This window comes from Ovis canadensis, chromosome 3, assembly GCF_042477335.2.
Source record: "Ovis canadensis isolate MfBH-ARS-UI-01 breed Bighorn chromosome 3, ARS-UI_OviCan_v2, whole genome shotgun sequence".
In the NCBI taxonomy this organism is placed as follows: domain Eukaryota; kingdom Metazoa; phylum Chordata; class Mammalia; order Artiodactyla; family Bovidae; genus Ovis; species Ovis canadensis.
Genome location: NC_091247.1, coordinates 136350357 through 136377087, shown reverse-complemented (window position 1 = coordinate 136377087; position 26731 = coordinate 136350357). Strand labels below are relative to the sequence as shown.

The window sequence follows — 26731 nt, the reverse complement described above, 5'->3', positions numbered from 1 at the left end:
TCATTATTGCCAATTGGGGATGAAAGTCCAGTTTTTCCATTTAGCCTCTGTTGACACCTGAGTTGTGGAAGATTATCACTTTATTGTTGGGTGGTGAGACCTCTGGCTTCTCATGGGGTCTCTACTGACACACCAGAAAGGGTGGCCTTGTTATTGCTGAGTGTAGTGCCAGTCCTCACTCTCCACTAGGCTTTCTCTGACAGCAGTTAAGCAGACTGAGGGATGTGCTAATGCTTACTCTTGGTGGAGTGAAAGTTCAGGTGACCCACGTGGTCTCCATTGACATTCAGGAACTTGAGGCTTAACTACTTTTCAGCAGAGATGAAAAGTGCCAACCTCCTGATTGCTTGTGTATCATCCCTGATAGGATGTTGTTGGGATTACAGCCTGGCTTTGGCTTTGGCTTGTGTGGAAGTGGTAGAACCACAACTTTTTCCATAGTATTTGCTTGTAGTAGGTCATTATTGTCTTAAATGTTTTTTTTTTTTTAAATCTTGCTGGGCTTCCCCTTTCTTGTTAGTTTGGCTAAAGAAGAGGGTTAAAACATTTTGTGGGATTGGGAGAGGGGTCTGAACTCACTGCCAGCTTCTTCTCCTCCAAGTTGGGCATAAATGAGGAAAAAAGAAAATCCAGGGAGCCTGCTGCTGTGTTGGTTCTTTTCTCCCAGGGTTCTTAGCTGATTTTCCTTCTAGTCTCCATTTTTCACAGTCGTTATATGTCATATCATAACATAACATTTGAGACTTTTTTGTTGTATTACTGTGCTTAGGGAAATGTACATCTGCTCCATCTTCCTGGAAGCAAATATCTTTATCCCTCAAGTTTTAATAATCGATTTTCCTTTGGTTCTAAATATTTTCTGACTTTTACAGTCACTTTTCTTTAGTTTGTAAGTTATTTAGAAATGTTTTCTTTCTAAGCATATGTAACTTTTCAGTTACCTTTTTGTATTGAGTTTTAGTTAAATTATAGTCAGAAAACATATTCTGTATAATTTTTTAATGTGAGATATTTTTATGTGAGATATGTATATTTTTAATGTGAGATATCCAGCATGTTCAGTTCAGCTCAGTCGTGTCCAACTCTTTGCGACCCCATAGACTGCAGCACGCCAGGCCTCCCTGTCCATCACCAACTCCCGGAGCTTACTCAAACATATATCCATTGAGTGATGCCCTCCAACCATCTCATCCTCTGTCGTCCCCTTCTCCTCATGCCTTCAATCTTTCCCAGCGTCAGCGTCTTTTCAAATGAGTCAGCTCTTTGCATCAGATGGCCAAAGTATTGGAGTTTCAGCTTCAACATCAGTCCTTCCAATGAACATTCAGGACCGATTTCCTTTAGGATGGACTGGTTGGATCTCCTTGCAGTCCAAGGGACTCTCCAAAGTCTTCTGCAACACCACAGTTCAAAAGCATCAGTTCTTTGGCACTCAGCTTTCTTTATAGTCCAACTCTCACATCTATACATGACCACTGGAACAACCATAGCCTTGACTAGATGGACCTCTGTTGGCAAAGTAGTGTCTCTGCTTTTGAATATGCTATCTAGGTTGGTCATAACTTTCCTTCCAAGGAGTAAACGTCTTTTTATTTCATGGCTGCAATCACCATCTGCAGTGATTTTGGAGCCCCCCAAAATAAAGTCTGTCACTGGTTCCACTGTTTCCCCATCTGTTTGCATGAAGTGATGGGACTGGATACCATGATCTTTGTTTTCTGAATGTTGAGCTTTAAGCCAACTTTTTCACTCTCCTCTTTCACTTTCATCAAGAGGCTCTTTATGTCATCTGCATATCTGTGGTTATTGATATTTTTCCTGGCAATCTTGATTCCAGCTTGTGCTTCTTTCAGCCCAGCGTTTCTCATTATGTACTCTGCTTGGAAGTTAAATAAGCAGGGTGACAATTTATAGCCTTGACGTACTCCTTTATCTGTTTGGAACCAGCCTGTTGTTCCATGTCCAGTTCTAACTGTTGCTTCCTGACCTGCATACAGTGTTCTCAAGAGGCCGGTCAGGTGGTCTGATATTCCTCTCTCTTTCAGAATTTTCCATAGTTTATTGTGACCCACACAGTGAAAGGCTTTGACATAGTCTTATAGTTATTTATAAATGATCCAGCATGTGGTTATTTATAAATGTTCCATGCATGCTTATAAGGAGTTTGTTCTATACTTACTGGGTACAGTTTTCTATAAATGTCAGGTCAGGTTGGTTAATTATGTTGTTTAAGTTGTTTGTATTTCTTACTGATAATTTTTTTCTGCTTGTTCTATTAGTTACCAACAATAATGGTTAAATTCTCTCCCTAAGATTGTGAATTTGTCTGTTTTTCCTTGTAGTTCTGACTGTCTCATTTGTTGTATGTAAATTAAAATTATGACATCTTTTTGGTGTACTTAACCTTTTATTATGAATGTGTCTTTTCATCTTTACTAGTATTTTTTTGGTCTGAAAATCAACTTTGTTTGCTATTAATATTAGTTCTAACATCTCTATTAGTGTTTGTATTATTTTCTCTGATTTTAATTTCAACTTTTCCGTGCCCTTGTGTTTTAAAAATGGCTTATAAAAAAAGCATATGGCTATATTTTTCCTTTTAAACATCTCTTTTATGTTGAGAAACCCTTTTTTAGAGTGTTTTAGTAATTTTAATTTCTCCACCCTTTTAGCATTCTTTAATGCTTCATGGGAAATAGATGGGGAAACAGTGTCCGACTTTATTTTTTGGGCTTTAAAATCACTGCAGATGGTGATTGCAGCCATGAAATTAAAAGATGCTTACTCCTTGGAAGGAAAGTTATGACCAACCTAAGATAGCATATTCAAAAGCAGAGACGTTACTTTGCTAACAAAGGTCCGTCTAGTCAAGGCTATGGTTTTTCCTGTGGTCATGTATGGATGTGAGAGTTGGACTGTGAAGAAAGCTGAGTGCTGAAGAATTGATGGTTTTGAACTGTGGTGTTGGAGAAGACTCTTGAGAGTCCCTTGGACTGCAAGAAGATCCAACCAGTCCATTCTGAAAGAGATCAGCCCTGGGATTTCTTTGGAGGGAATGATGCTAAAGCTGAAACTCCAGTAATTTGGCCACCTCATGCGAAGAGTTGACTCATTGGAAAAGACTCTGATGCTGGGAGGGGTTGGGGGCAGGAGGAGAAGGGGACGACAGAGGATGAGATGGCTGGATGGCATCACTGACTTGATGGATGTGAGTTTGTGTGAACTCCGGGAGTTGGTGATGGATAGGGAGGCCTGGCGTGCTGTGAGTTGTGGGGTCGCAAAGAGTCGGACATGATTGAGCAACTGAACTGAGAAGTGAAATAAAATTTCTGACTGCTGATTTGGCAGTGCTTTGGTAGACTAGAGAGAAAATATTGGAAAAAGGGACAATAAAAAGCTCTAGTAGTCTAGTAGTCTGGCTTTTTGTAGTCAAGAAGGAATGGAGAGAATGGAGTGCATTTTAAAGAGAGTATTTGTTGTCTATGCATGGGAAATTGAGTGAGAAAGCAGAGAAGACTTTGGGGTTGTAAGTTTGGATGAATGGTAGCATAATACTGGTATCAGTACCAAAAGCTGGAAAATAAGGATGTTGAAGGTAGAGTGAAAGCAAAGTAGTTGAATTTGGTTGAAGGTAATTTGAATATAGTGATAGAATTGTTCATTACCTGGAAAAAAAAATTTGTAATTTTTAAAAATAAAATTTAACAATAAAATTGAAAGTAGAAGTTTTCCTGTCAGAGAGTCTGCCAGTTATTATTTCCCCAGAAATTACCACTATTCTCAGCTTGCTGTACCACTAATTGACTGTGTGTATGTAAACACGGGTGTTTATCTGTCATTCATGCTCTTCACCATACTGTGGAGCCAGATCTAACTTATCTTTTATGATGATAGGGTAGATATACCTTCCTTTATTTATGGAAGTTTAGCTTATTTCTGATTTTTTCATTTTTTTAATTAAAAACAATGTCACAGAGAAAATTCTTATGTCGTAATTACATTTGGGTACTCATCCAGCTATTTTCATAAGATTGGGCAGGAAATAAGCAGATTTGGGCACCTGATGCAAAGAGCCAACTCATTGGAAAAGATTCTGATGCTGGGAAAGATTCGAACAACAGAAGAGAGTGGAAGAGGATGAGATGGTTAGATAGCATCACTGACTCAGTGGACACGAATCTGAGCAAACCCTGGGAGACAGTGAAGGACAGGTTAGCCTGATGTGCCACAGTCCATGGGGTCGCAAAGAGTCAGACATGACAGCCACTGAACAAAAATAACAGCTTTCCAGAAAGCTTAGTATAGATTCGTGTGTGTGTACATGCATGTACATGTGAACATATATGCACACGTGGAAATTAGCAACGTGATTTTTTTGTGTTGCATGTAGGTTTGGCTAGTTGCTCAGGTGTGTCTGACTCTTTGTGACCCCATGGACTGTAGCACGCCAGGCTCCTCTGTCCATGGGATCATCCAGACAAGAATACTGGAGTGAGTTGCCATTTCCTTCTTCAGCGGATCTTCCTGGCCCAGGGATCGAGCCCATTTCTCCTGTGTCACCAGTATTTGCAGGCAAATTCTATACCACTGAGCCACCTGGGATAGCCCCTTCGTGTACGAGGGGAAAGTGTATCGTGTGTTTCGGTGTGGTACTTACTGGTAATGTGTGTTGGTATATTCTAGCTTTATTAGTCAATAAAGTTTAAACATATAAAAAGGTAATGAATTTGCAAACATCATCTTGGAGCAGAGAAATCCTCCTGGTTTGGGAAAATATAAGAGGGCAATTATACATATGTTTGCATAGAAGCTAGAATTGGAGATGAGGTAATGTGGTGATGAATGAGAATGGGATTTTCTAAAATTAGTTAAATCCTAGAAAGTAAGTACTTCTAGTGAATATTTCAGTTCCCAAGAGGAAAGTTTTATTTCTGTGAGGACTTAACTAATTTTTGGGTAGGCGGTCAGTGAGAGTATTTACCTTACTGTCAAGTTAACTGGAATACAAAAAAAAAAAAAAGACAAAACCAAAAACTCAGTTTGGAAATCTTTCTTTCACTAGTAGTAGGACTAAAGGGTAGCCTTTGATTTTTCTAATATAGTGTAAGCTTTTGGCTAATTAAAATCAAAGCCTTATAATGCATTTTGGTGATATTAATAGAAAATATGAGATACATTTGTTGTATACTTCTGTCTCTTAAAAATTAATTTGGATCAAAGAGCAGAATCAAAATTACATGCCAGTTTTATGATCTAGTTTATAAATTCCATGGCAAATATAAAATATATACTCGTAACAGGATAATGTTGAGGTAGCTGCTACAAACAGTTCACTGTACATTTTCAAAGGTTGAATCCTTGTGCACATTAAACCTAAGAATAAGAAGTAAAGTGTCCTTGAAAGACTTTTGTTGTTCTTTCATTGCTAAGTCATGTCGACATTTTTGTGACCCTGTGAACTGTAGCCTGCCAGATTCCTCTGTTCATGGGATTTCCCACAAGAATACTGGAATGGGTGGCCATTTCCTTCTCCAGGGTATCTTCCCAACCCCAGGGATTGAACTCATGTCTCCTACATTGCAGGCAGATTCTTCATAGACAAAGCAGGAAACCAAAGTGACCTCATTTTTAGTTTAAAAGTCTTCTTATGTAATATGTAGACATCACATTAATTTATCAGAAATGATGTATTTCAAGCAAGATTCAGCAATCGAATGGTTGGTTTGTGTAGGGTAAAGATTGTCTCTTGTAGTAAGGAAAGGTAATTCATAATTACCCATGACTAAGGGAGAGAGAAAAAAAAAAATATATATATATATATAATAGTCTTGAGAAAGATAAATGAAGTTAAAAGTAGCAGAATTATTTTGATTAAAATTTTTGTTTTTATTTACAGTAAGAACACTGTTGTCAGTTTTTTACTTCTAGATAAAGCACACATTCAGTTACTTTCATAATCCTGAATTGGTGATTGAGTTTCCTGTCCTTAGCACAGTGCATAATACATAGATGATCGATATTTATGTGTTAACTGATTTCTCCTCTGAATCTGCTGCCCAAGTGCAGTCACCTTGTGTCAAGTAAAACACCCTTTGTAACATTAATCACAGACATAATTACATGTTCAAGCTCATCTTTGTGAAGACACTGACTCTCACTAGTCACTTACCAAGATCCAGATGGCTTTTCCCCTGGTTTCAGAGTATGGCTTTTGTCCCAGAATCCACCCTTGAAATTTACCTCAGTAGCTTTAGAAAATGTTGGTGATATGTGAATCTAGGACTACTTATAGTGGAAGAATCAATACTTCTAGTTAGGTTACTGCTTGGAGATGTGACCTTGATAGTCACAGAAACTGCATGGAAGTAAAGAAAATTTAAGGTATGATTCAACTTTATTTTTGAATTTTGTTTTATGAACAATTGAAAATCTGAAAATTGAGTTTTGTTATAGAAATGATAAGGAGAATTACGTAAGTGATAAAAATATATAACCCTGAAGAAGTTCACTGATCATTAAGTGTATGTCTCTCTACAGGTATAATTTGACCTCCTGAGATTCTGTCTTAGCAAGAAGAAAGTGGAAAATACTCTTGGAAAGAAAACTAAGACATTAAGAAAGCCAGAACTTATTTTTACATGGTTGTCCATTCAGTTACCAATATGGACGCTTTTCCCACCATTTTTCCTTCTGGTGGAGACAGTGAACTGAGACATTCTCAGTCTGAGCTCCAAAAAATGTTAACTGATGAACGATTACGATGTGAACATCATAAAACTAATTATCAGACTCTGAAAGCTGAACACACAAGGTAATTATTTAAATTTGGAGGTGAGAGGCTTGATTAAAAACTTTTATTTTGTCTGAATATTTGCTCTGGAACATACAGTATAATTTTGTTATAATGTGCAATATACATTTAAAACTTTTTGAATACAGTAAATGTTCTTTAAATCAAGTGGATTATAAATTTATTAAAGTCTTATTTTGAAAGTGGGATATAAAATTTATGTATCTCAGTGGCTAAATATTTTTTCCTTCAAAGTAAAGTTGTATTCAGAAATTACAGTGTTAATAGTTAAGTGACACTTGGTAAAGCAATGATATTTGGAAGTTTAAATAGAATATATGGTGTTGATCTTGTTCCGTAGTGTTGGTTGACTTTAAGGTCATACAACTAAAAAGCAATGGATACACTTAAATTCTTCTTTTTCTAAAAATTAGGTTGCAAGATGAGTACATAAAGTTACAAAATGAACTCAAGCGCGTTTTAAATGAAAAGCAAACTCACCAGGAAAAATTTCAGCTGCTGCTTGAAGAGGTACGAGGAGAATTAGTTGAGAAAACTAAAGACTTAGAAGAGATGAAGCTGCAGGTAAGAAAATACATTCAAATTAGTATAAATTAGTCAGATGTTTAATGGAGATACATATGTAATTTTGGTAAATTTGGTAAGTTCTCTCTGTATCCATAATGAGTATTTTGTTGTATCTCCAGTGGTATAATTTAATCTTCTTTCATATACTTTAGAATGTTAGCTACTCATAGAATTCAGCCACAAAACTTTTATTTTATGTAAATTTTAATTTTCTGTTCTGATTTAAATAATATCTTACTCTTCAGAATAATTGGAAGAAAGGCCAGTCTGAATTGATAAAAATTCACAATTAAACATACTTTAAAAAAGATTTTCTGAATTTCTGAGGAGTTGCTCAAGTAACAGATAGTTGATAACTAAGGTACTAAGTACAGTTTCTTTTGATTTTTTTTTATACTGTTCACATTTCTGTTTGCTCAAAAAGTAGAGCAAAGCTACCTGTCAGATTTTAAATTAGTAGATATTAGTTGAGATATCTTACTGTAATCGCTTAGTAGCACTAGCTGTTTATTTCTGCTTATCTCATGCTTGTTACTTAGACCAGAAAAGATGTCCATTCCATCTTAGGGGACAGGAATGCAAAAGTAGGAAGTCAAGAGATACCTGGAGTAACAGGTAAGTTTGGCCTTGGCTTGGAGAGTACAGAATGAAGCAGGGCAAAGGCTAACAAGAGCTTTGCCAAGAGAATGCACTGGTCATAGCAAACACCCTCTTCCAATAACACAAGAGACAACTCTACACATGGACATCACCAAATGGTCAATACCGAAATCAGATTGATTATATTCTTTGTAGCCAAAGATGGAGAAGTTCTATACAGTCAGCAAAAACAAGACTGGGAACTGACAGTGGCTCAGATCATGAACTCCTTATTACCAAATTCAGACTGAAATTGAAGAAAGTAGGGAAAACCACTAGACTATTCAGGTATGACCTAAATCAGATCCCTTAGGATTATGCAAGAGGAAGTGACAAGCAGATTCAAGGGGTTAGATCTGATAGAGTGCCTGAAGAACTATGGACAGAGGTTTGTGACGTACAGCAATTGTAAAGCAAAGGAGAAAAGGAAAGATACACTCATTTGAATGCAGAGTTCCAAAGAATAGCTTGGAGAGAAAAGAAAGCCTTCCTCAGTGATCAGTGCAAAGAAATAGAGGAAAACAATAAAATGGTAAAGACTAGAGATCTCTTCAAGAAAATTAGAGATCCCAAGGGAACATTTCACGCAAAGATGGGCTCAATAAAGGACAGAAATGGTATGGACTTAACGGAAGCAGAAGATATTAAGAAGAGGTGGCAAGAATACACAGAAGAACTGTATGGAAAAGATCTTCACGACCCAGATAATCACGATAGTGTGATCACTCACCTAGTGCCAGACATCCTGGAATGTGAAGTCAAGTGGGCCTTAGGAAGCATCACTACAAACAAAACTAGTGACGATGGAATTCCAGTTGAGCTGTTTCAAATCCTAAAAGATGATGCTGTGAAAGTGCTGCACTCAATGTGTCAGCAGATTTGGAAAACGCAGCAGTGAGAGAAATCTCACACGCTAGCAAAGTAATGCTCAAAATTCTCCAAGCCAGGCTTCAGCAATACGTGAACCGTGAACTTCCAGATATTCAAGCTGGTTTTATAAAAGGCAGAGGAACCAGAGATCAAATTGCCAACATCCGCTGGATCATAGAAAAAGCAAGAGAATTCCAGAAAAACGTCTATTTCTACTTTATTGGCTGTGCCAAAGCCTTTGACTGTGTGGATCACAATAAACTGTGGAAAGTTCTGAAAGAGATGGGAATACCAGACCACCTGACCTGCCTCCTGAGAAATCTGTATGCAGGTCAGGAAGCAACAGTAGAACAAGACATGGAACAACAGACTGGTTCCAAATAGGAAAAGGAGTACGTCAAGGCTGTATATTGTCACCCTGCTTATTTAACTTCTATGCAGAGTATATCATGAGAAACGTTGGGCTGGAAGAAGCACACGCTGTAATCAGGATTGCCAGGAGAAATATCAATAACCTCAGATATGCAGATGACACCACCCTTATGGCAGAAAGTGAAGAGGAACTCAAAAGCCTCTTGATGAAAGTGAAAGAGGAGAGTGAAAAAGTTGGTTTAAAGCTCAACATTCAGAAACCTAAGATCATGGCATCCGGTCCTGTTACTTCATGGAAAATAGATGGAGAAACAGTGGCAGACTTTGTTATTTTGGGCTCCCAAATCACTGCAGATGGTGACTGAAGCCATGAAATTGAAAGACGCTTGCTCCTTGGAAGAAAAGTTATGAGTAACGTAGACAGCAAATTAAATAGCAGAGACATTACTTTGTCAACAAAGATCTGTCTAAGACAATGGTTTTTCCAGTAGTCATGTATGGATGTGAGAATTAGACTATAAAGAAAGCTGAGCGCTGAAGAATTGATGCTTTTGAACTGTGGTGTTGGAGAAGACTCCTGAGAGTCCCTTGGACTGCAAGGAGATCCAACCAGTCCATCCTAAAGGAAATCGGTCCTGAGTGTTCATTGGAGGAACTGATGCTGAAGCTGAAACTCCAATACGTTTGCCGCCTGATGCAAAGAACTCACTGGAAAAGACCCTGATGCTGGGAAAGATTGAGTGCAGGAGGAGAAGGGGATGACAGAGGATGAGATGGTTGGATGGCATCACTGACTCGATGGACATGAGTTTGAATAAGCTCTGGGAGTTGGTGTAGGACAGGAGGTCTGACGTGCTGCAGTCCGTGGGGTCACAAAGAGTCGGACACAACTGAGGAAATGAACTGAAGATGGCAGGAAAATGATACTGATAGAAAAATGTCTCCACAAAGGAAAAAACAACACTGAAATCGGTCTTGTGAGGTCTCTAACTGTGGTTAAAGACTACTTCATAAGCAACTTATTAACAAGCAGACACATTAAAAAAAAACAACTATCTTCCTTCCTTCTCCCTCTTTCTCAAAGCCGACATACACCAAAGACAGAATTAGAGGGTTAAACTGATGCCAAATTAGGAGGAAATTATGCTGTGTTAGATTTTTAATGGAATTACTGCTGCTACTTGTCTCAAAACAAACCTAAAAGAATGCTTCATCATACAACCATCTATGTTTCATTACCTACATTAAGTCTATAAAAGCAAATCTTCAACACTCCAACATTTGTTCTATTAAATATTATAATACTATACAGACCAGTTTTTTCAAAGAATGCTTTGATTTAACGGGGCAAATATCTCTGTACCAGAGATTCTTAAGAAATTAATGACAAACTGACTAATAAATTTTGCTCTGAGCTTCCTAGCAGGCAAATAATATGGGAAACATGGGTTATACAATTTGCATTACCAGGCACAGAGAAAGCATATATATGTTTGGTAATTATCAGAAATACATAAAATGACTCCCATTTTTTAAGAAAAGATTTTGTTAACATGTTACATGATAACAGTGTAATAGCTAACTTCCTCTAACCACTCATGACATCAAAGCACTGTATGAACAACTTCTATGCATTGACTCACTGTACCTTTAAAAGTATCCTGTGAACTAGGCACTATTTTCATCCCCAATGACTACAACTACACTAGTGATGCAGAATATTCTTTAAATGAATGTCTTTTATATTGTTGTTCCATGAAAGCCAAAGAGATAATAAATCTTAAATCAGAAAAGGCATTTTGTAAGTAGACAATATAGTACATGTGTATTTTTAAAATAATCATCTTTCATAAAACCTTCACTGAAGTATTTCTTGGTGATTTTACTTTGTTGAATTTACTTACCTTTACTCAACTCACAATTTGTACAGATTGCAAATATCCATTAAGCAAATAGCTAAATTGCTTCAATATTGTGTTTATGTATAGATGTTTCTTTCAGTTATTTTTGCCAGGTAGATATCACACAGAAACCAGATATGTTTATCTTGAAGAACAGAAACTTTACCAGATAAATTTTATTTATCAGCAAACATTTGGGAAGTTATCATGTGGATAAATACCTAGAGTTTTTTTTGTGTAAATGTCAGCCCACTCCAGTACTCTTGCCTAGAAAATTCCATGGATGGAGGAGCCTGGTGGGCTATAGTCCATGGGGTCGCAAAGAGTCGGACACGACTGAGCAACTTCACTTCACTTCAAGGAACACAGGTGGCGCTAGTGGTAAAGAACCTGCCTGCCAATGCAGGAGACATAAGAGATGCAGGTTCAGTCCTTAGTTTGGGAAGATCCAGTGGAGGAGGGCATGGCAACCAACTCCAGTATTCCTGCATGGAGAATCCGCTGGTCAGGTGGTCCTGGTGGGTTACAGTTCATAGAGTTGCAAAGAGTTGGACACGAAGGAAGCGAGTTATTACACGCACACATAGGCAAGGAACACTGCAAGAAGCAATAGGAAGGCTGTAGGGCGGATGATTGTATTTCAGTCTGAAAGAAAATGCTTAACATACTCCAGTCCATACGTGGAAGTGGGCCACTTTACAAGTTCCCTAGGCTCTCTAACACTGAGAGCAGTGAAGCACAGGATGAAGAGCCCTGTGTCATAGACACTTGAAGTAGGAATTCTGCTGTGAAATGTACTGCCTCACAGTTCTGGAGGCCAGAAGTCCAAAATCAAGTTGTCAGCTAGGCCATGTTGCCTCTGAAAACTGTAGGACGAATACTTCCTTGCCTTGTCCTAGCTTCTGTTGATGTGCTGACAATCCTTGGCGTTGCCTGGCAGCTTGCAGGGCTTCAACCGCTACTTCTGTCATCACGGGACATTCTCTCTGCCCCACCCCACTCCCCACCCACCTGTTTCTGTCTACCCGCATCTTATAAGGACATCAGTCATATTTGATTAACGGGCCATCATACTTCAGTATTACCTTTCATCTGCAAAACTCCTTATTTCCAAATAAGGTCACATTCTGAGGCACTGGGAATTAAAACTTGTCTTTGGAGAGGACACAACTCAACTCACAGCAGATATGAAAGAGAACTAGACTATCAACTCTAAAATACTAAGGCTCTGTCTATCTCAGTACCTATGAAACAACAAGTGCAACATATATGAATAGAACAATTCTGACTCGCTCATTTATTTATTCATGTCATTCATATAAAAAATGCTTGCTAGGCACCATCTTAAGCACTACAGAAACACTAAAAACAATTCCTGCCCTCATGGAGTCCCTATTCAAACAGAATAAAAATTGCCATTGTTTATGAGTATCTACTATGTGCCAGACACTATACTAAAAATATACAGGTTATTTTTATCTCATCAGTGTTTAGAACAATCCCTGTTAAAAACAACATTTATGCCCTTTCAGTTCAGTTCAGTTCCTTAGTCATGTCTGACTCTTTGCGACCCCATGAATTGCAGCACGCCAGGCCTCCCTGTCCATCAACAACTCCCAGAGTTTACTCAAACTCACGTCCATCGAGTTGGTGATGCTATCCAGCCAGCTCATCCTCTGTCGTCCCCTTCTCCTCCTGCCCCCAATCGCTCCCAGCATCAGGGTCTTTTCCAATGAATCAGCTCTTCGCGTGAGGTGGCCAAAGTACTGGAGTTTCAGCTTTAGCATCATTCCTTCCAAAGTACACCCAGGACCGATCTCCTTCAGAATGGACTGGTTGGATCTCCTTGCAGTCCAAGGGACTCGAGTCTTCTTCAACACCACAGTTCAAAAGCATGAATTCTTCGCGGCTCAGCTTTCTTCACAGTCCAACTCTCACATCCATACATGACCACTGGAAAAACCACAGCCTTGACTAGACGGACCTTTGTTGGCAAAGTAATGTCTCTGCTTTTCAATATGCTATCTAGGTTGGTCATAACTTTCCTTCCAAGGAGTAAGCATCTTTTAATTTCATGGCTGCAATCACCATCCGCAGTGATTTTGAAGCCCCCCCAAAAAAGTCTGACATTGTTTCCACTGTTTCCTCATCTGTTTCCCATGAAGTGGTGGGACCAGGTGCCATGATCTTAGTTTTCTGAATGTCGAGCTTTAAACCAACTTTTTCACTCTCCTCTTTCACTTTCATCAAGAGGCTTTCGAGTTCCTCTTCACTTTCTGCCATAAGGGTGGTGTCATCTTCATATCTGAGGTTATTGATATTTCTCCCAGCAATCTTGATTCCAGCTTGTGCTTCTTCCAGCCCAGCATTTCTCATGATGTACTCTGCATAGAAGTTAAATAAGCAGGATGACAATATACAGCCTTGATGTACTCTTTTCCTATTTGGAACCAGTCTGTTGTTCCATGTCCAGTCTAACTGCTGCTTCCTGACCTGCATACAGATTTCTCAAGAGGCAAGTTAGGTGGTCTGGTGTTCCCATCTCTTTCAGAATTTTCCACAGTTTATTGTGATCCACACAGTCAAAGGCTTTGGCATAAAGCAGAAGTCGATGTTTTTTCTGGAATTCTCTTGCTTTTTCCATGATGTTGGCAATTTGATCTCTGGTTCCTCTGCCTTTTCTAAAATCTTTATCACATGAAAATGAGGGCATAAAAATGTAACTATTTGCTGAAGGTCATCACTTTCCTGATGAAATGACCGTTTTGGGGTTATAAAAATATTCTTTTTATCTTTATTAATAATCTTTGTCTTAGAGTCTATTCTATCTGATAGTAATATAGCTACTGCAGTCGTTTTAGGCTATTTTGTATGTGCTTGTTACAAATAAGCATGTCTGTATTGTTCCTTTCAAGAAACAGAGTTACTACATTTTCAATGTCTGAAAACAGTAATTTGAATACCTTTGGTTTAGTGCCCACAGATTGCATTCATGTAGCACTCAATCTTTGCAAAACTAATTAATCTAACAATTGTAAAGGTTCAAATTTTATTTCCCTCTTCAACTCACTTTTCTGAGGTTTTAAAATACTACACCAAGGAATGAAACAGTAAGCATGGTGGAGGCTAAAGTGGTGGTTTCCCCGACAATGGAAGATTTCAAGAAGATACGGAACAACAAACACTGCTGTCAAAGGAAGCCATGCATTTGATGACACTGGCATACTGTACTGCGTGATTTGAAAGATGGCTTTTGCCTCTATCAACCCATGCCTCCAACATTAATAAAACCTTACTGTAACAAGCACTAGAGAAGCAGAAATAAACAATTGGTGCTATTGAGTGATTGCAGGAAAATATCACAGCTAATACCTACTAATTTGAAATCTGATGGGTGTTGTTACTGTGTAGCTGCTCAGTTATGTCCGACTCTCTGCTGTGCCATGGACTGCAGCACGCCAGGCTTCCTTGTCATTCACCATCTGCTGGAGCTTGTTCAAACTCAAGTCCCTTTAGTCAGTGATGCCAACCAACCATCTCATCCTCTGTCGTCCCTTTCTCCTCACAGACTTCAGTCTTTCCCAGCATCAGAGTCTTTTCCAGTGAGTTGGCTCTTTGCATCAGGTGGCCAAAGTACTGGAGCTTCAGCTTTAGCATCAGTCCCTCCAATGAATATTCAGGTTGATTTCCTTTAGTATTAACTGGTTTGATCTCCTAGCAGTCCAAGGGACTCTCAAGAGTCTTCTGCAACACCACAATTCAAAAGCATCAAGTCTTCGGTGCTCAGCCTTCTTTATGGTCCAACTCTCACATCGATACATGACTACTGGAAAAACCATGGCTTTGACAAGATGGACCTTTGTCAGCGAAGTAGTGTCTCTGCTTTTTAATACGCTGTCTAGGTTGCTCGTGACTTTTCTTCCAAGGAGCATCTTCTAATTTCATGGCTGCAGTCACCATCTGCAGCGATTTTGGAGCCCAAGAAAATAAAGTCTCTCTCAAGGTTTCTCTTTTCCCCCCATCTATTCGCCATGGAGTGATGGGACCAGATGCCATGATCTTAGCTTGTTGAACATTGAGTTTTAAGCCAGTTTTTTCACTCTCTTCTTTGACTTTTATCAAGAGGATCTTTAGTTTCACTTCGCTTTCTGCTGTAAGGGTGGTGTCATCTACACATCTGAGCTAATTGATATTTCTCCCAGAAATCTTGACTCCAGCTTGTGCTTCATCCAGCCCAACATTTTGCAAGATGTACTCTGCATATAAGTTAAATAAGGGCAACAATACACAGTCTTGACGTACTCCTTTCCCTATTTGGAAACAGTCTGTTCTTCCGTGTCTTGTTCTAACTGTTGCTTCTAGAACTACATACAGGTTTCTCAGGAGGCAGATCAGGTGGTCTGATATTCCCATCTCTTTCAGAATTTTTTCAGTTTGTTGTGATCCACACAGTCAAAGACTTTGGCATAAAAGCAGAAGTATATGCTTTTCTGGAACTCTCTTGCTTTTTCGAAGATCCGATGGATGCTAGCAATTTGATCTCTGGTTCCTCTGCCTTTTCTAAATCCAGCTTGAACATCTGAAAGTTCATGGTTCACGTACTGTTGAAGCCTGGCTTGGAGAATTCTGAGCATTGCTTAACTTGTGTGTGAGATGAGTGCAGCTGTGCAGTAGTTTGAGCATTCTTTGGCATTGCCTTTCTTTGGGATTGGAATGAAAATGGAACTTTTCCAGTCCTGTGGCCACTGCTGAGTGACATATTGAGTGCAGCGCTTTCACAGTACCATATTTTAGGATTTGAAATAGCTCAACTGGAATTCCATCACCTCCACTAGCTTTGTTCGTAGTGATGCTTCCTAAGGCCCACTTGACTTCACATTCCAGGATGTCTGGCTCTAGGCGAGTGATCACACCATTGTGGTGATCTGGCTCATGAACATCTTTTTTGTACAGTTCTTCTGTGTATTCTTGCCGCCTCTTCTTAATATCTTCTGCTTCTGTTAGAGCCACACCACTTCTGTCCTTTATTGTGCCCATCTTTGCCTAAAATGTTCCCTTGGTATCTCGAATTGTCTTGAAGAGGTCTCTAGTCTTTCCCATTCTGTTGTTTTCCTCTGTTTCTTTGCATTGATCACTGAGGAAGGCTTTCTTATCTCTCCTTGCTATTCTTTGGGACTCTGCATTCAAATGGGTATATGTTTCCTTTTCTCCTTTGCCTTTCACTTCTTTTCTTTTCACAGCTATTTGTAAGGCCTCCTCAGACAACCATTTTGCCTTTTTGCATTTCTTTCTCTTGGGAATGGTCTTGATCCCTGTCTCCTGTACAGTGTCACGAACCTCCATCCATAGTTCTCAGGCACTCTGTCTATCAGATCTAATCCCTTGAATCTATTTCTCACCTCCACTGTATAAACGTAAGGGATTTGATTTAGGTCATACCTGAGTGGTCTAGTGCTTTTCCCTACGTTCTTCAATTTAAGTCTGAATTTGGCCATAAGGAGTTCATGATCTGAGCCACAGTCAGCTCCCGGTCTTGTTTTTGTTGACTGTATAGAGCTTCTCCACTTTGGCTATGAAGAATATAATCAGTCTGATTTCAGTATTGACCATCTGGTGATGTTCATGTGTAGTCTTTTGTGTTGTTGGAAAAGGGTATTTGCTATGACTAGTGCGTTCTCTTGGCAAAACTCTTAGCCTTTGCCCTGCTTCAGTTCTGCACGCCAAGGCCAAATTTGCCTGTTACTCCAGGTATCTCTTGACTTCCTATTTTTGCATTCCAGTCCCCTATAGTGAAAAGGACATCTTCTTTTGGGTATTAGTTGAACGTCTTGAATGTCTTCATAGAATGGTTTAACTTCAGCTTCTTCAGCATTACTGATCTGGCGCACAGATTTGGATTACTGGGATACTGAATGGTTTGCCTTGGAAACGAACAGAAATCATTCTGATGTTTTTGAGATTGCATCCAAGTACTGCATTTTGGACTCTTTTGTTGACTATGATGACTACTCCATTTCATCTAAGGGGTTCTTGCCCACAGTAGTAGATACAGTGGTCATCTGAGTTAAATTCACCCATTCCAGTCCATTTTAGTTCACTGAGTCGTAAAATATCGATGTTCACCCTTGCCATCTCCTGTTCGACCACTTCCAATTTGCCTTGATTCATGGACCTGACATTTCAGGTTCCTATGCGGTATTGCTCTTTACAGCATTGGACTTTATTTCCATCACCAGTCACATGCACAACTGGGTGTTGTTTTTGACATCTTAAGGACTTAAAAATTTCATCCAATACAGAAATACTGGTGAGAATTTTTTCAGCCTCTGTTATTTATTTGTTTGACTGCAGTGACTTTTCATTGCTTAGTGCAGGCTTTGTCTGCTTGCAGAGAGCAGGGGTGACAGTGCTTCGGTTGCAGTGCTTGGACTTCTCATTGTGGTGGCTTCTCATTTTGGTGGCTTCTCTTGTTGTGGAGCACAAGCTCTGGGCACATGGGGCTCAGTAGTTGTGGCCTGCGGGCTCTAGACCTCAGGCTCAGTATTTGTAATGAATGGGCTTAGTTGCTCCACGGCATGTGGAATATTCCTGGAATAGGGCTTGAACCCGTGTCCCTTGCCTTGACAAGCAGATTCTTTTCCATTGCACCACCAGGGAAGTGGTGTCCTTTATTGAACCCATCTTTGCAAGGGAACATTTCATGCAAAGATGGGCTCCATAAAGGACAGAAATGGTATGGACCTAACAGAAGCAGAAGACATTAAGAAGAGATAGTAAGAATACACAGAAGAACTGTACAAAAAAGATCTTCACGACCCGGATAATCACAATGGTGTGATCACTCACCTAGAGCCAGACACCCTGGAATGTGAAGTCAAGTGGGCCTTAGAAAGCATCACTACAAACAAAGCTAGTGGAGGTGATGGAATTCCAGTTGAGCTATTTCAAATCCTGAAAGATGATGCTGTGAAAGTGCTGCACTCAATATGCCAGCAAATGTGGAAAACTCAGCAGTGGCCACAGGACTGGAAAAGGTCCGTTTTCATTCCAATCCCAAAGAAAGGCAATGCCAAGGAATGATCAAACTACCACATAATTGCACTCATTTCATATGCTAGTAAAGTAATGCTCAAAATTCTCCAAGCCAGGCTTCAGCAGTATGTGAACCGTGAACTTCCTGATGTTCAAGCTGGTTTTAGAAAAGGCAGAGGAACCAGAGATCAAATTGCCAACATCTGCTGGATCATGGAAAAAGCAAGAGAGTTCCAGAAAAACATCTATTTCTGCTTTATTGACTGTGCTAAAGCTATGCCAAAGCTTTGACTGTGTGGCTCACAATAAACTGTGGAAAGTTCTGAGAGAGATGGGAATACCTGACCACCTGACCTGCCTCTTGAGAAATCTGTATGCAAGTCAGGAAGCAACAGTTAGAACTGGACATGGAACAACAGACTGGTTTCAAATTGGAAAAGGAGTACGTCAAGGCTGTATATTGTCACCCTGCTTATTTAACTTATATGCAGAATACATCATGAGAAACGCTGGACTGGAAGAAACACAAGCTGGAATGAAGATTGCCGGGAGAAATATCAATCACCTCAGATATGCAGATGACACCACCCTTATGGCAGAAAGTGAAGAGGAGCTAAAAAGCCTCTTGATGAAAGTGAAAGAGGAGAGTGAAAAAGTTGGCTTAAAGCTCAACATTCAGAAAACGAAGGTCATGGCATCCGGTCCCATCACTCCGTGGGAAATAGATGGGGAAACAGTGGAAACAGTGTCAGACTTAATTTTTTTGGGCTCCAAAATCACTGCAGATGGTGACTGCAGCCATGAAATTAAAAGACGCTTACTTCTTGGAAGAAAAGTTATGACCAGCCTAGATAGCATATTCAAAAGCAGAGACATTACTTTGCCAATTAATGTCCGTCTAGTCAAGGCTATGGTTTTTCCTGTGGTCATGTATGGATGTGAGAGTTGGACTGTGAAGAAGGCTGAGTGCCGAAGAATTAAAGCTTTTAAACTGTGGCGTTGGAAAAGTCTTTCTGAGAGTCCCTTGGACTGCAAGGAGATCCAACCAGTCCATTCTGAAGAAGATCAGCCCTGGGATTTCTTTGGAAGGAATGATGCTAAAGCTGAAACTCCAGTACTTTGGCCACCTCATGCGAAGAGTTCACTCATTGGAAAAGACTCTGATGCTAGGAGGGATTGGGGGCAGGAGGAGAAGGGGACGACCGAGGATGAGACGGCTGGATGGCATCACAGACTCGATGGACGTGAATCTGAGCGAACTCCGGGAGTTGGTGATGGACAGGGAGGCCTGGCGTGCTGCGATTCATGGGGTAACAAAGAGTAGGACACGACTGAGCGACTGAACTGAACTGAACTGAACCAGGGAAGTCCTGAACTTTTATATATATAAAAGAAATGGTGTTTAAAGATACTTCTGTTGAGCTTTGAATTCTGGGTTGACAGTTTTTCCCTTAATACTTTAACATGTTTCTCTTCTGTCTTCTCACTTAAGTGTTACCTAAGACACTTTTGCTGTCATTTTTATCTTTGTTCTGTTTATCTAATGTATCTTTTTTCTTGTCAACTCTTAAATTTTTTTCTTTATTGCTGCTTTTCAATGATTTGGTTGACTTCCCATTGGACATTTCTTCATGTTTCTGGTACCGAGGTTTATTGAGCTTCTTAGGTCTGTGACTTTATAGTTTTCATCAAATTTAGAAAAATTTTAGATACTGCTTTTTGAAATATTTTTTTCTGCCTCCTATTTGATTTCCTTTGTGAACTGCTTTTAGTCCTCTTAAAGTTCTCCCGTAATGCACTGATGTCTTTATCTTTCATCTTTCTTGTCTCTGTTTCATTTTGGATAGTTTCAGTTTCCATGTCTTTCAAGTTCTCTGATCTTTTTTCCTGCAGTGTCTAATCTGCTAGTAATTTCATAGTGCATTTTGTGTCCCAGAATTCGTAGTTTTTATCCTGAAGTCCAGTTTTGATCCTTTTCATGTTTTCCTTGATATGTTTATTCTCTATTGTAAATTTATGTGGAATTCAGTTATAATGACTGTTTTAATGTCTTTGCTGATTTTAAGATCTGTATCACTCTGGGTTGTTTTGATTGGCTTTCTTTTCCTATTGTAGGTATTATTAGACTGGTGCAAAAGTAATTGCGGTTTTGCACTGTTGCATTTGCTGTTTGATATTGGAGTACATTCTTAAATGTGGTTATGTTATACATTATTGTGCATTTCTTAATGTTTATTTTAATGAATTATTGCTTGCTGTTTATTTTATATGTATTTTAGACTATGGAAATAATGTTAGACAAAAACAAATTCCAGTGATTTTCTTATTCAAGTTCAAAATGGGTCATAAGCAGTGGAGATAGGTCACAACATCAACAATGCATTTGGCCCAGGAACTGCTAATGAACATGTAGTGAAGCAGTGATTCTAGAAGTTTTGCAAAGATAATTAGCCTCTTGAAGATGAGGAGAGTAGTGGTCAGCCATTGGAAGTTGACCAACAGCCAGATGAGAGAATCATCCGAGCTGATGCTCTTACAACTACACAAGAAGTTGCCTGAGAACTTAGCATTGCCCATTCTTTGGTCGTTTGGCATTTGAAGCAGATTGGAAAGGCGAAAAAGCTTGGTAAGTGGGTGCCTCATGAGCTGACTGTAGATCAAACAGATTGTCTTGAAGTGTCATGTTCTCTTGTTCTAGATAGCAACGAACTATTTCTTGATCAGATTGTGACGTGCAATGAAAACTGGATTGTATACCTCAGTTGGTGACGACCAGCTCAGCAGTTGGACTGAGAAGAAGCTCTAAAGTCCCTTCCAAAGCCAAACTTGCACCAAGAAAAGGGTCATGGTCACTGTTTAGTGGTCTGCTGCTGGTCTGATTCACTACAGCTTTCTAAATCCCAGCAAAACCATTACTTCTGAGAAGTATGCTGAGCAAGTTGCTGAGATGCACCAAAAACTGCGGTGCCTGCAGCCAGCATTGGTCAACAGAAAGGGCCCAGTTCTTCTCTGTGACAGTGCCCAATCACATGTTGAACAACCAATGCTTCAAAAGTTGAACAACCTGGGCTACTCAATTTTGCCTCATCTGTACCTATATTCACATGACCTCGTGCCAACTGACTACCACTTCTTTAAACATCTTGACAACTTTTTGCAGGGAAAATGCTTCCACAACCAGCAGGACACAGAAGATGCTTTCCAAGAGTTCATTGAATCCTGAAGCACTGATATTTTTTTGCTGCAGGAATAAGTGTATTTCTCGTTGGCAAAAGTATGTTGATTGTAATGGTTCCTGTTTTAATTAATAAAGACGTGTTTGTGCCTTGCTATACTGATTTAAAATTCAGGGTCCAAAGCCACAATTACTATTGCACCAACCTAGTGTGGTTTTTCAGGCTTCTTTACATGTCTGCTAAATTTAAAAATATTTTTTTATTTGTATTTAAGTTCCACGTATACAACATTATGGTTCAACATATGTTTGCACTACAAAGTTATTACCCCCCACAAGTCTAGTTACCATTCATCATCATACAGTTGATCCCCTTCGTCCAAATCACCCATCTCCCAACCCCTTTCTTTTCTGGTGACTAGTAATCTGTTCTTTGAATCTGTTTATGTTTTGTTTATCCATTGGTATAATCCAAGTCTATGCCCCAACCAGTAATGCTGAAGAAGCTGAAGTTGAATGGTTCTATGAAGACCTACAAGACCTTTTAGAACTAACACCCCCAAAAGATGTCCTTTTCATTATAGGGGACTTGAATGCAAAAGTAGGAAGCCAAGAAACACCTGGAGTAACAGGCAAATTTGACCTTGGAATGTGGAATGAAGTAGGGCAAAGACTAATAGAGTTTTGCCAAGAAAATGCACTGGTCATAGCAAACACCCTCTTCCAAGAACACAAGAGAAGACTCTACACATGGACATCACCAGATGGTCAACACTGAAATCAGATTGATTATATTCTCTGCAGCCAAAGATAGAGAAGCTCTATACAGTCAACAAAAACAAGACCAGGAGCTGACTGTGGCTCAGATCATGAACTCCTTATTACCAAATTCAGACTGAAATTGAAGAAAACAGGGAAAACTGCTAGACCATTCAGGTATGACCTAAATCAAATCCCTTATGATTACACAGTGGAAGTGAGAAATAGATTTAAGGGACTAGATCGGATAGATAGAGTGCCTGATGAACTATGGACAGAGGTTTGTGACATTGTACAGGAGACAGGGATCAAGACCATGCCCATGGAAAAGAAATTCAAAAAAGCAAAATGGCTGTCTGGGGAGGCCTTACAAATAGCTGTGAAAAGAAGAGAAGCGAAAAGCCAAGGAGAAAAGGAAAGATATAAGCATCTGAATGCAGAGTTCCAAAGAATAGCAAGAAGAGATAAGAAAGCCTTCTTCAATGATCAGTGCAAAGAAATAGAGGAAAACAACAAAATGGGAAAGACTAGAGATCTCTTCAAGAAAATTAGAGATACCAAGGAGACATCTCATGCAAAGATGGGCTCAATAAAGGACAGAAATGGTATGGACCTCACAGAAGCAGAAGATATTAAGAAGAGATAGCAAGAATACACAGAAGAACTGTACAAAAAGGATCTTCACGACCCAGATAATCATGATGGTGTAATTACTCACCTAGAGCCAGACATTCTGAAATGTGAAGTCAAGTGGGCCTTAGAAAGCATCACTACGAACAAAGCTAGTGGAGGTGATGGAATTCCAGTTGAGCTATTTCAAATCCTGAAAGATGGTGCTGTGAAAGTGCTGCACTCAATATGCCAGCCAATTTGGAAAACTCAGCAGTGACCACAGGACTGGAAAAGGTCAGTTTTCATTCCAGTCCCAAAGAAAGGCAATGCAAAAGAATGCTCAAACTACCGAACAATTGCACTCATCTCACATGCTAGTAAAGTAATGCTCAAAATTCTCCAAGCCAGGCTTCAGCAATACGTGAACCGTGCACTCCCTGATGTTCAAGCTGGCTTTCGGAAAGGCAGAAGAACCAGAGATCAAATTGCCAACATCCACTGAATCATGGAAAAAGCAAGAGAGTTCCAGAAAAACATCTATTTCTGCTTTATTGACTATGCCAAAGCCTTTGACTGTGTGGATCACAATGAGCTGTGGAAAATTCTGAAACAGATGGGAATACCAGACCACCTAACCTCTCTCTTGAGAAATCTGTATGCAGGTCAGGAGGCAACAGTTAGAACTGGACATGGAACAACAGACTGGTTCCAAATAGGAAAAGGAGTACGTCAAGGCTGTATACTGTCACCCTGCTTATTTAACTTCTAAGCAGAGTACATCATGAGAAACGCTGGATTAGAAGAAACACAGGCTGGAATGAAGATTGCCGGGAGAAACATCAAGAACCTCAGATATGCAGATGACACCACCCTTATGGCAGAAAGTGAAGAGGAGCTAAGAAGCCTCTTGATGAAAGTGAAAGAGGAGAGTGAAAAAGTTGGCTTAAAGCTCAGTGTTGAGAAAACGAAGATCATGGCATCTGGTCCCATCACTCCGTGGGAAATAGATGGGGAAACAGTGAAACAGTGTCAGACTTTATTTTTTGGGGGGCTCCAAAATCACTGCAGATGGTGACTGAAGCCATGAAATTAAAAGACGCTTACTCCTTGGAAGAAAAGTTATGACCAACCTAGGTAGCATATTCAAAAGCAGAGACATTACTTTGCCGACTAAGGTCCGTCTAGTCAAGGCTATGGTTTTTCCTGGGGTCATGTATGGATGTGAGAGTTGGACTGTGAAGAAGGCTGAGCACTGAAGAATTGATGGTTTTGAACTGTGGTGTTGGAGATGACTCTTGAGAGTCCCTTGGACTGCAAGGAGATCCAACTAGTCCATTCTGAAGGAGATCAGCCCTGGGATTTCTTTGGAAGGAATGATGTTAAAGCTGAAACTCCAGTACTTTGGCCACCTCATGCGAAGAGTTGACTCATTGGAAAAGACTCTGATGCTGGGAGGGTTTGGGGGCAGGAGTAGAAGGGGACGACCGAGGACGAGATGGCTGGATGGCATCACTGACTCGATGGACGTGAGTCTGAGTGAACTCCGGGAGTTGGTGATGGACAGGGAGGCCTGGCGTGCTGCAATTTATGGGGTCACAAAGAATTGAACACGACTGAGCGACTGACTGAACTGAATTGTGTTTGTGTTTCGATTCCAGATATGAATCCAATAATATGGTATTTGTCTCTCTTTGTCTAACTTACTTCACTTAGCATCATACCCTCAAGGTCTAACCGTGTTATAAATGGCAGGATTTCATTCTTTATGACTGAGAAGTATTCTGTGTGTGTATATTTCATGTTCTCTTTATCCTTTTATCTATCAGTAGACACTTAGGTTGTTTGCATATTTTGGCTATTGTAAATAATGTTGCAGTGGAAATAAAAGTTCATGTCTTTTTGAATTAGTGCTTTTGTATACTTTAAATAAATACCCAGAAGTGTAATTGTTTTTAATTTTTTAAAGAAACCTCATGCTGTTTTCCATAGTTGCTGCACCAATTTACATTCTCACTAATAGTTTAACAGCGTCTCTGCTCCACATACTCAGCGACACTCATTATTTGTTGTTCTTTTGATAATCACCATTACTTACAGATATGAGATGATGTCTCATTGTAGTTTTTGCTTGCATTTTCCCAATAATTAATGATGTTAAATATCTTTCATGTACCTGCTGGCCACTTGTATATTGTCTTTGGAAAAATATCTGCTCAGATTCTCTGCCTATTTTTAAATTGGGTTGCTTGGCTTTTTGGTGTTGAGTTGTATAAGTTCTTTATATAGTTTGGATATTAACCCTTTAGTAATATGTGATTTGCAAATAATTTCTCCTATTCAGTAGATTTCCTTTTATTTTGATTATGGTTTCCTTTGCTGTGCAGAAGCTTTTCAGTTTGATATTTGTTTGTTTTTGCTTTTGTTTCCCTTTCCTTTGAGGTCTAATCCACTAAAACATTGGTAAGAATTAACATTAATGAGGTGACCACCTGTGTTTTCTTCTAGAAATGTTATGGTTTCAGGTCTTGAGTTCACATCTCTAAACTATTTTGCATTAATCTGTGTGTGGTATAAGATAGTGGTCTGGTTTTATTCTGTTGCATGTGGCAGTCCAGTTTTCCCAGTATTGTTTACTAAGAGACTATCCTTACTCCATTGTGTTTCTTTCTTCTCTTCTTATAAATTAATTATCCAGATATACACGGGTTCATTTCTGGGCTCACTATGTTCTGTTCCATTGAACAGAACAACGGAACAGAACTGTTTCTGTGCCAGTACCATACTGTTTTAATTACTGCAGCTTTGTAATATAGTTTGAAACCACAGACTATGATACCTCTGGCTTTGTTCTTATTTCTCAAGGTTGTTTTGGCTATTTAGAGTCTTCCATGGTTCTATACAAACTTAAAAATTGATATAGTTCTGTGAAATCTGCCATTAATCTGTAGATTGCTTTGGGTAGTATCCGATGCTGTAAAGAGCAATATTGCATAGGAACCTGAATGTCAGGTCCATGAATCAAGGCAAACTGGAAGTGGTCAAACAAGAGATGGCAAGGGTGAACGTCGACATTCTAGGAATCAGCGAACTAAAATGGACTGGAATGGGTGAATTTAACTCAGATGACCATTACATCTACTACTGCAGGCAGGAATCCCTCAGAAGAAATGGAGTAGCCATCATGGTCAACAAAAGAGTCTGAAATGCAGTACTTGGATGCAATCTCAAAAACATCACATGGTCAACAAAAGAGTCCGAAATGCAGTACTTGGATGCAATTTCAAAAACATCAGAATGATCTCTGTTGGTCTCCAAGGCAAACCATTCAATATCACAGTTATCCAAGTCTACGCCCCAACCAGTAACGCTGAAGAAGCTGAAGTTGAACGGTTTTATGAAGACCTACAAGACCTTTTAGAACTAACACCCCCAAAAGATGTCCTTTTCATTATAGGGGACTTGAATGCAAAAGTAGGAAGCCAAGAAACACCTGGAGTAACAGGCAAATTTGACCTTGGAATGTGGAATGAAGTAGGGCAAAGACTAATAGAGTTTTGCCAAGAAAATGCACTGGTCATAGCAAACACCCTCTTCCAAGAACACAAGAGAAGACTCTACACATGGACATCACCAGATGGTCAACACCGAAATCAGATTGATTATATTCTCTGCAGCCAAAGATGGAGAAGCTCTATACAGTCAACAAAAAGAAGACCGGGAGCTGACTGTGGCTCAGATCATGAACTCCTTATTACCAAATTCAGACTGAAATTGAAGAAAACAAGGAAAACCGCTAGACCATTCAGGTATGACCTCAATCGAATCCCTTATGATTACACAGTGGAAGTGAGAAATAGATTTAAGGGACTAGATCGGATAGATAGAGTGCCTGATGAACTATGGACAGAGGTTTGTGACATTGTACAGGAGACAGGGATCAAGACCATCCCCATGGAAAAGAAATTCAGAAAAGCAAAATGGCTGTCTGGGGAG

At 39.5% G+C, this 26731-nt stretch overlaps 1 protein-coding gene across 3 annotated transcripts in view; it reads left to right on the top strand.

Moving 5' to 3' along the window:
• CEP83 (centrosomal protein 83) overlaps window positions 1-26731 on the top strand; it is a 147979-nt gene that overhangs the window by 43113 nt on the left and 78135 nt on the right. For all 3 annotated transcript variants that reach the window (XM_069584200.1, XM_069584198.1, XM_069584199.1), the window contains 2 exons: window positions 6538-6811; window positions 7225-7375. In XM_069584200.1, coding sequence (XP_069440301.1) covers window positions 6639-6811; window positions 7225-7375 — 324 coding nt within the window. In that variant the 5' untranslated portion in view covers window positions 6538-6638. The remainder of the gene's footprint in view (window positions 1-6537; window positions 6812-7224; window positions 7376-26731) is intronic.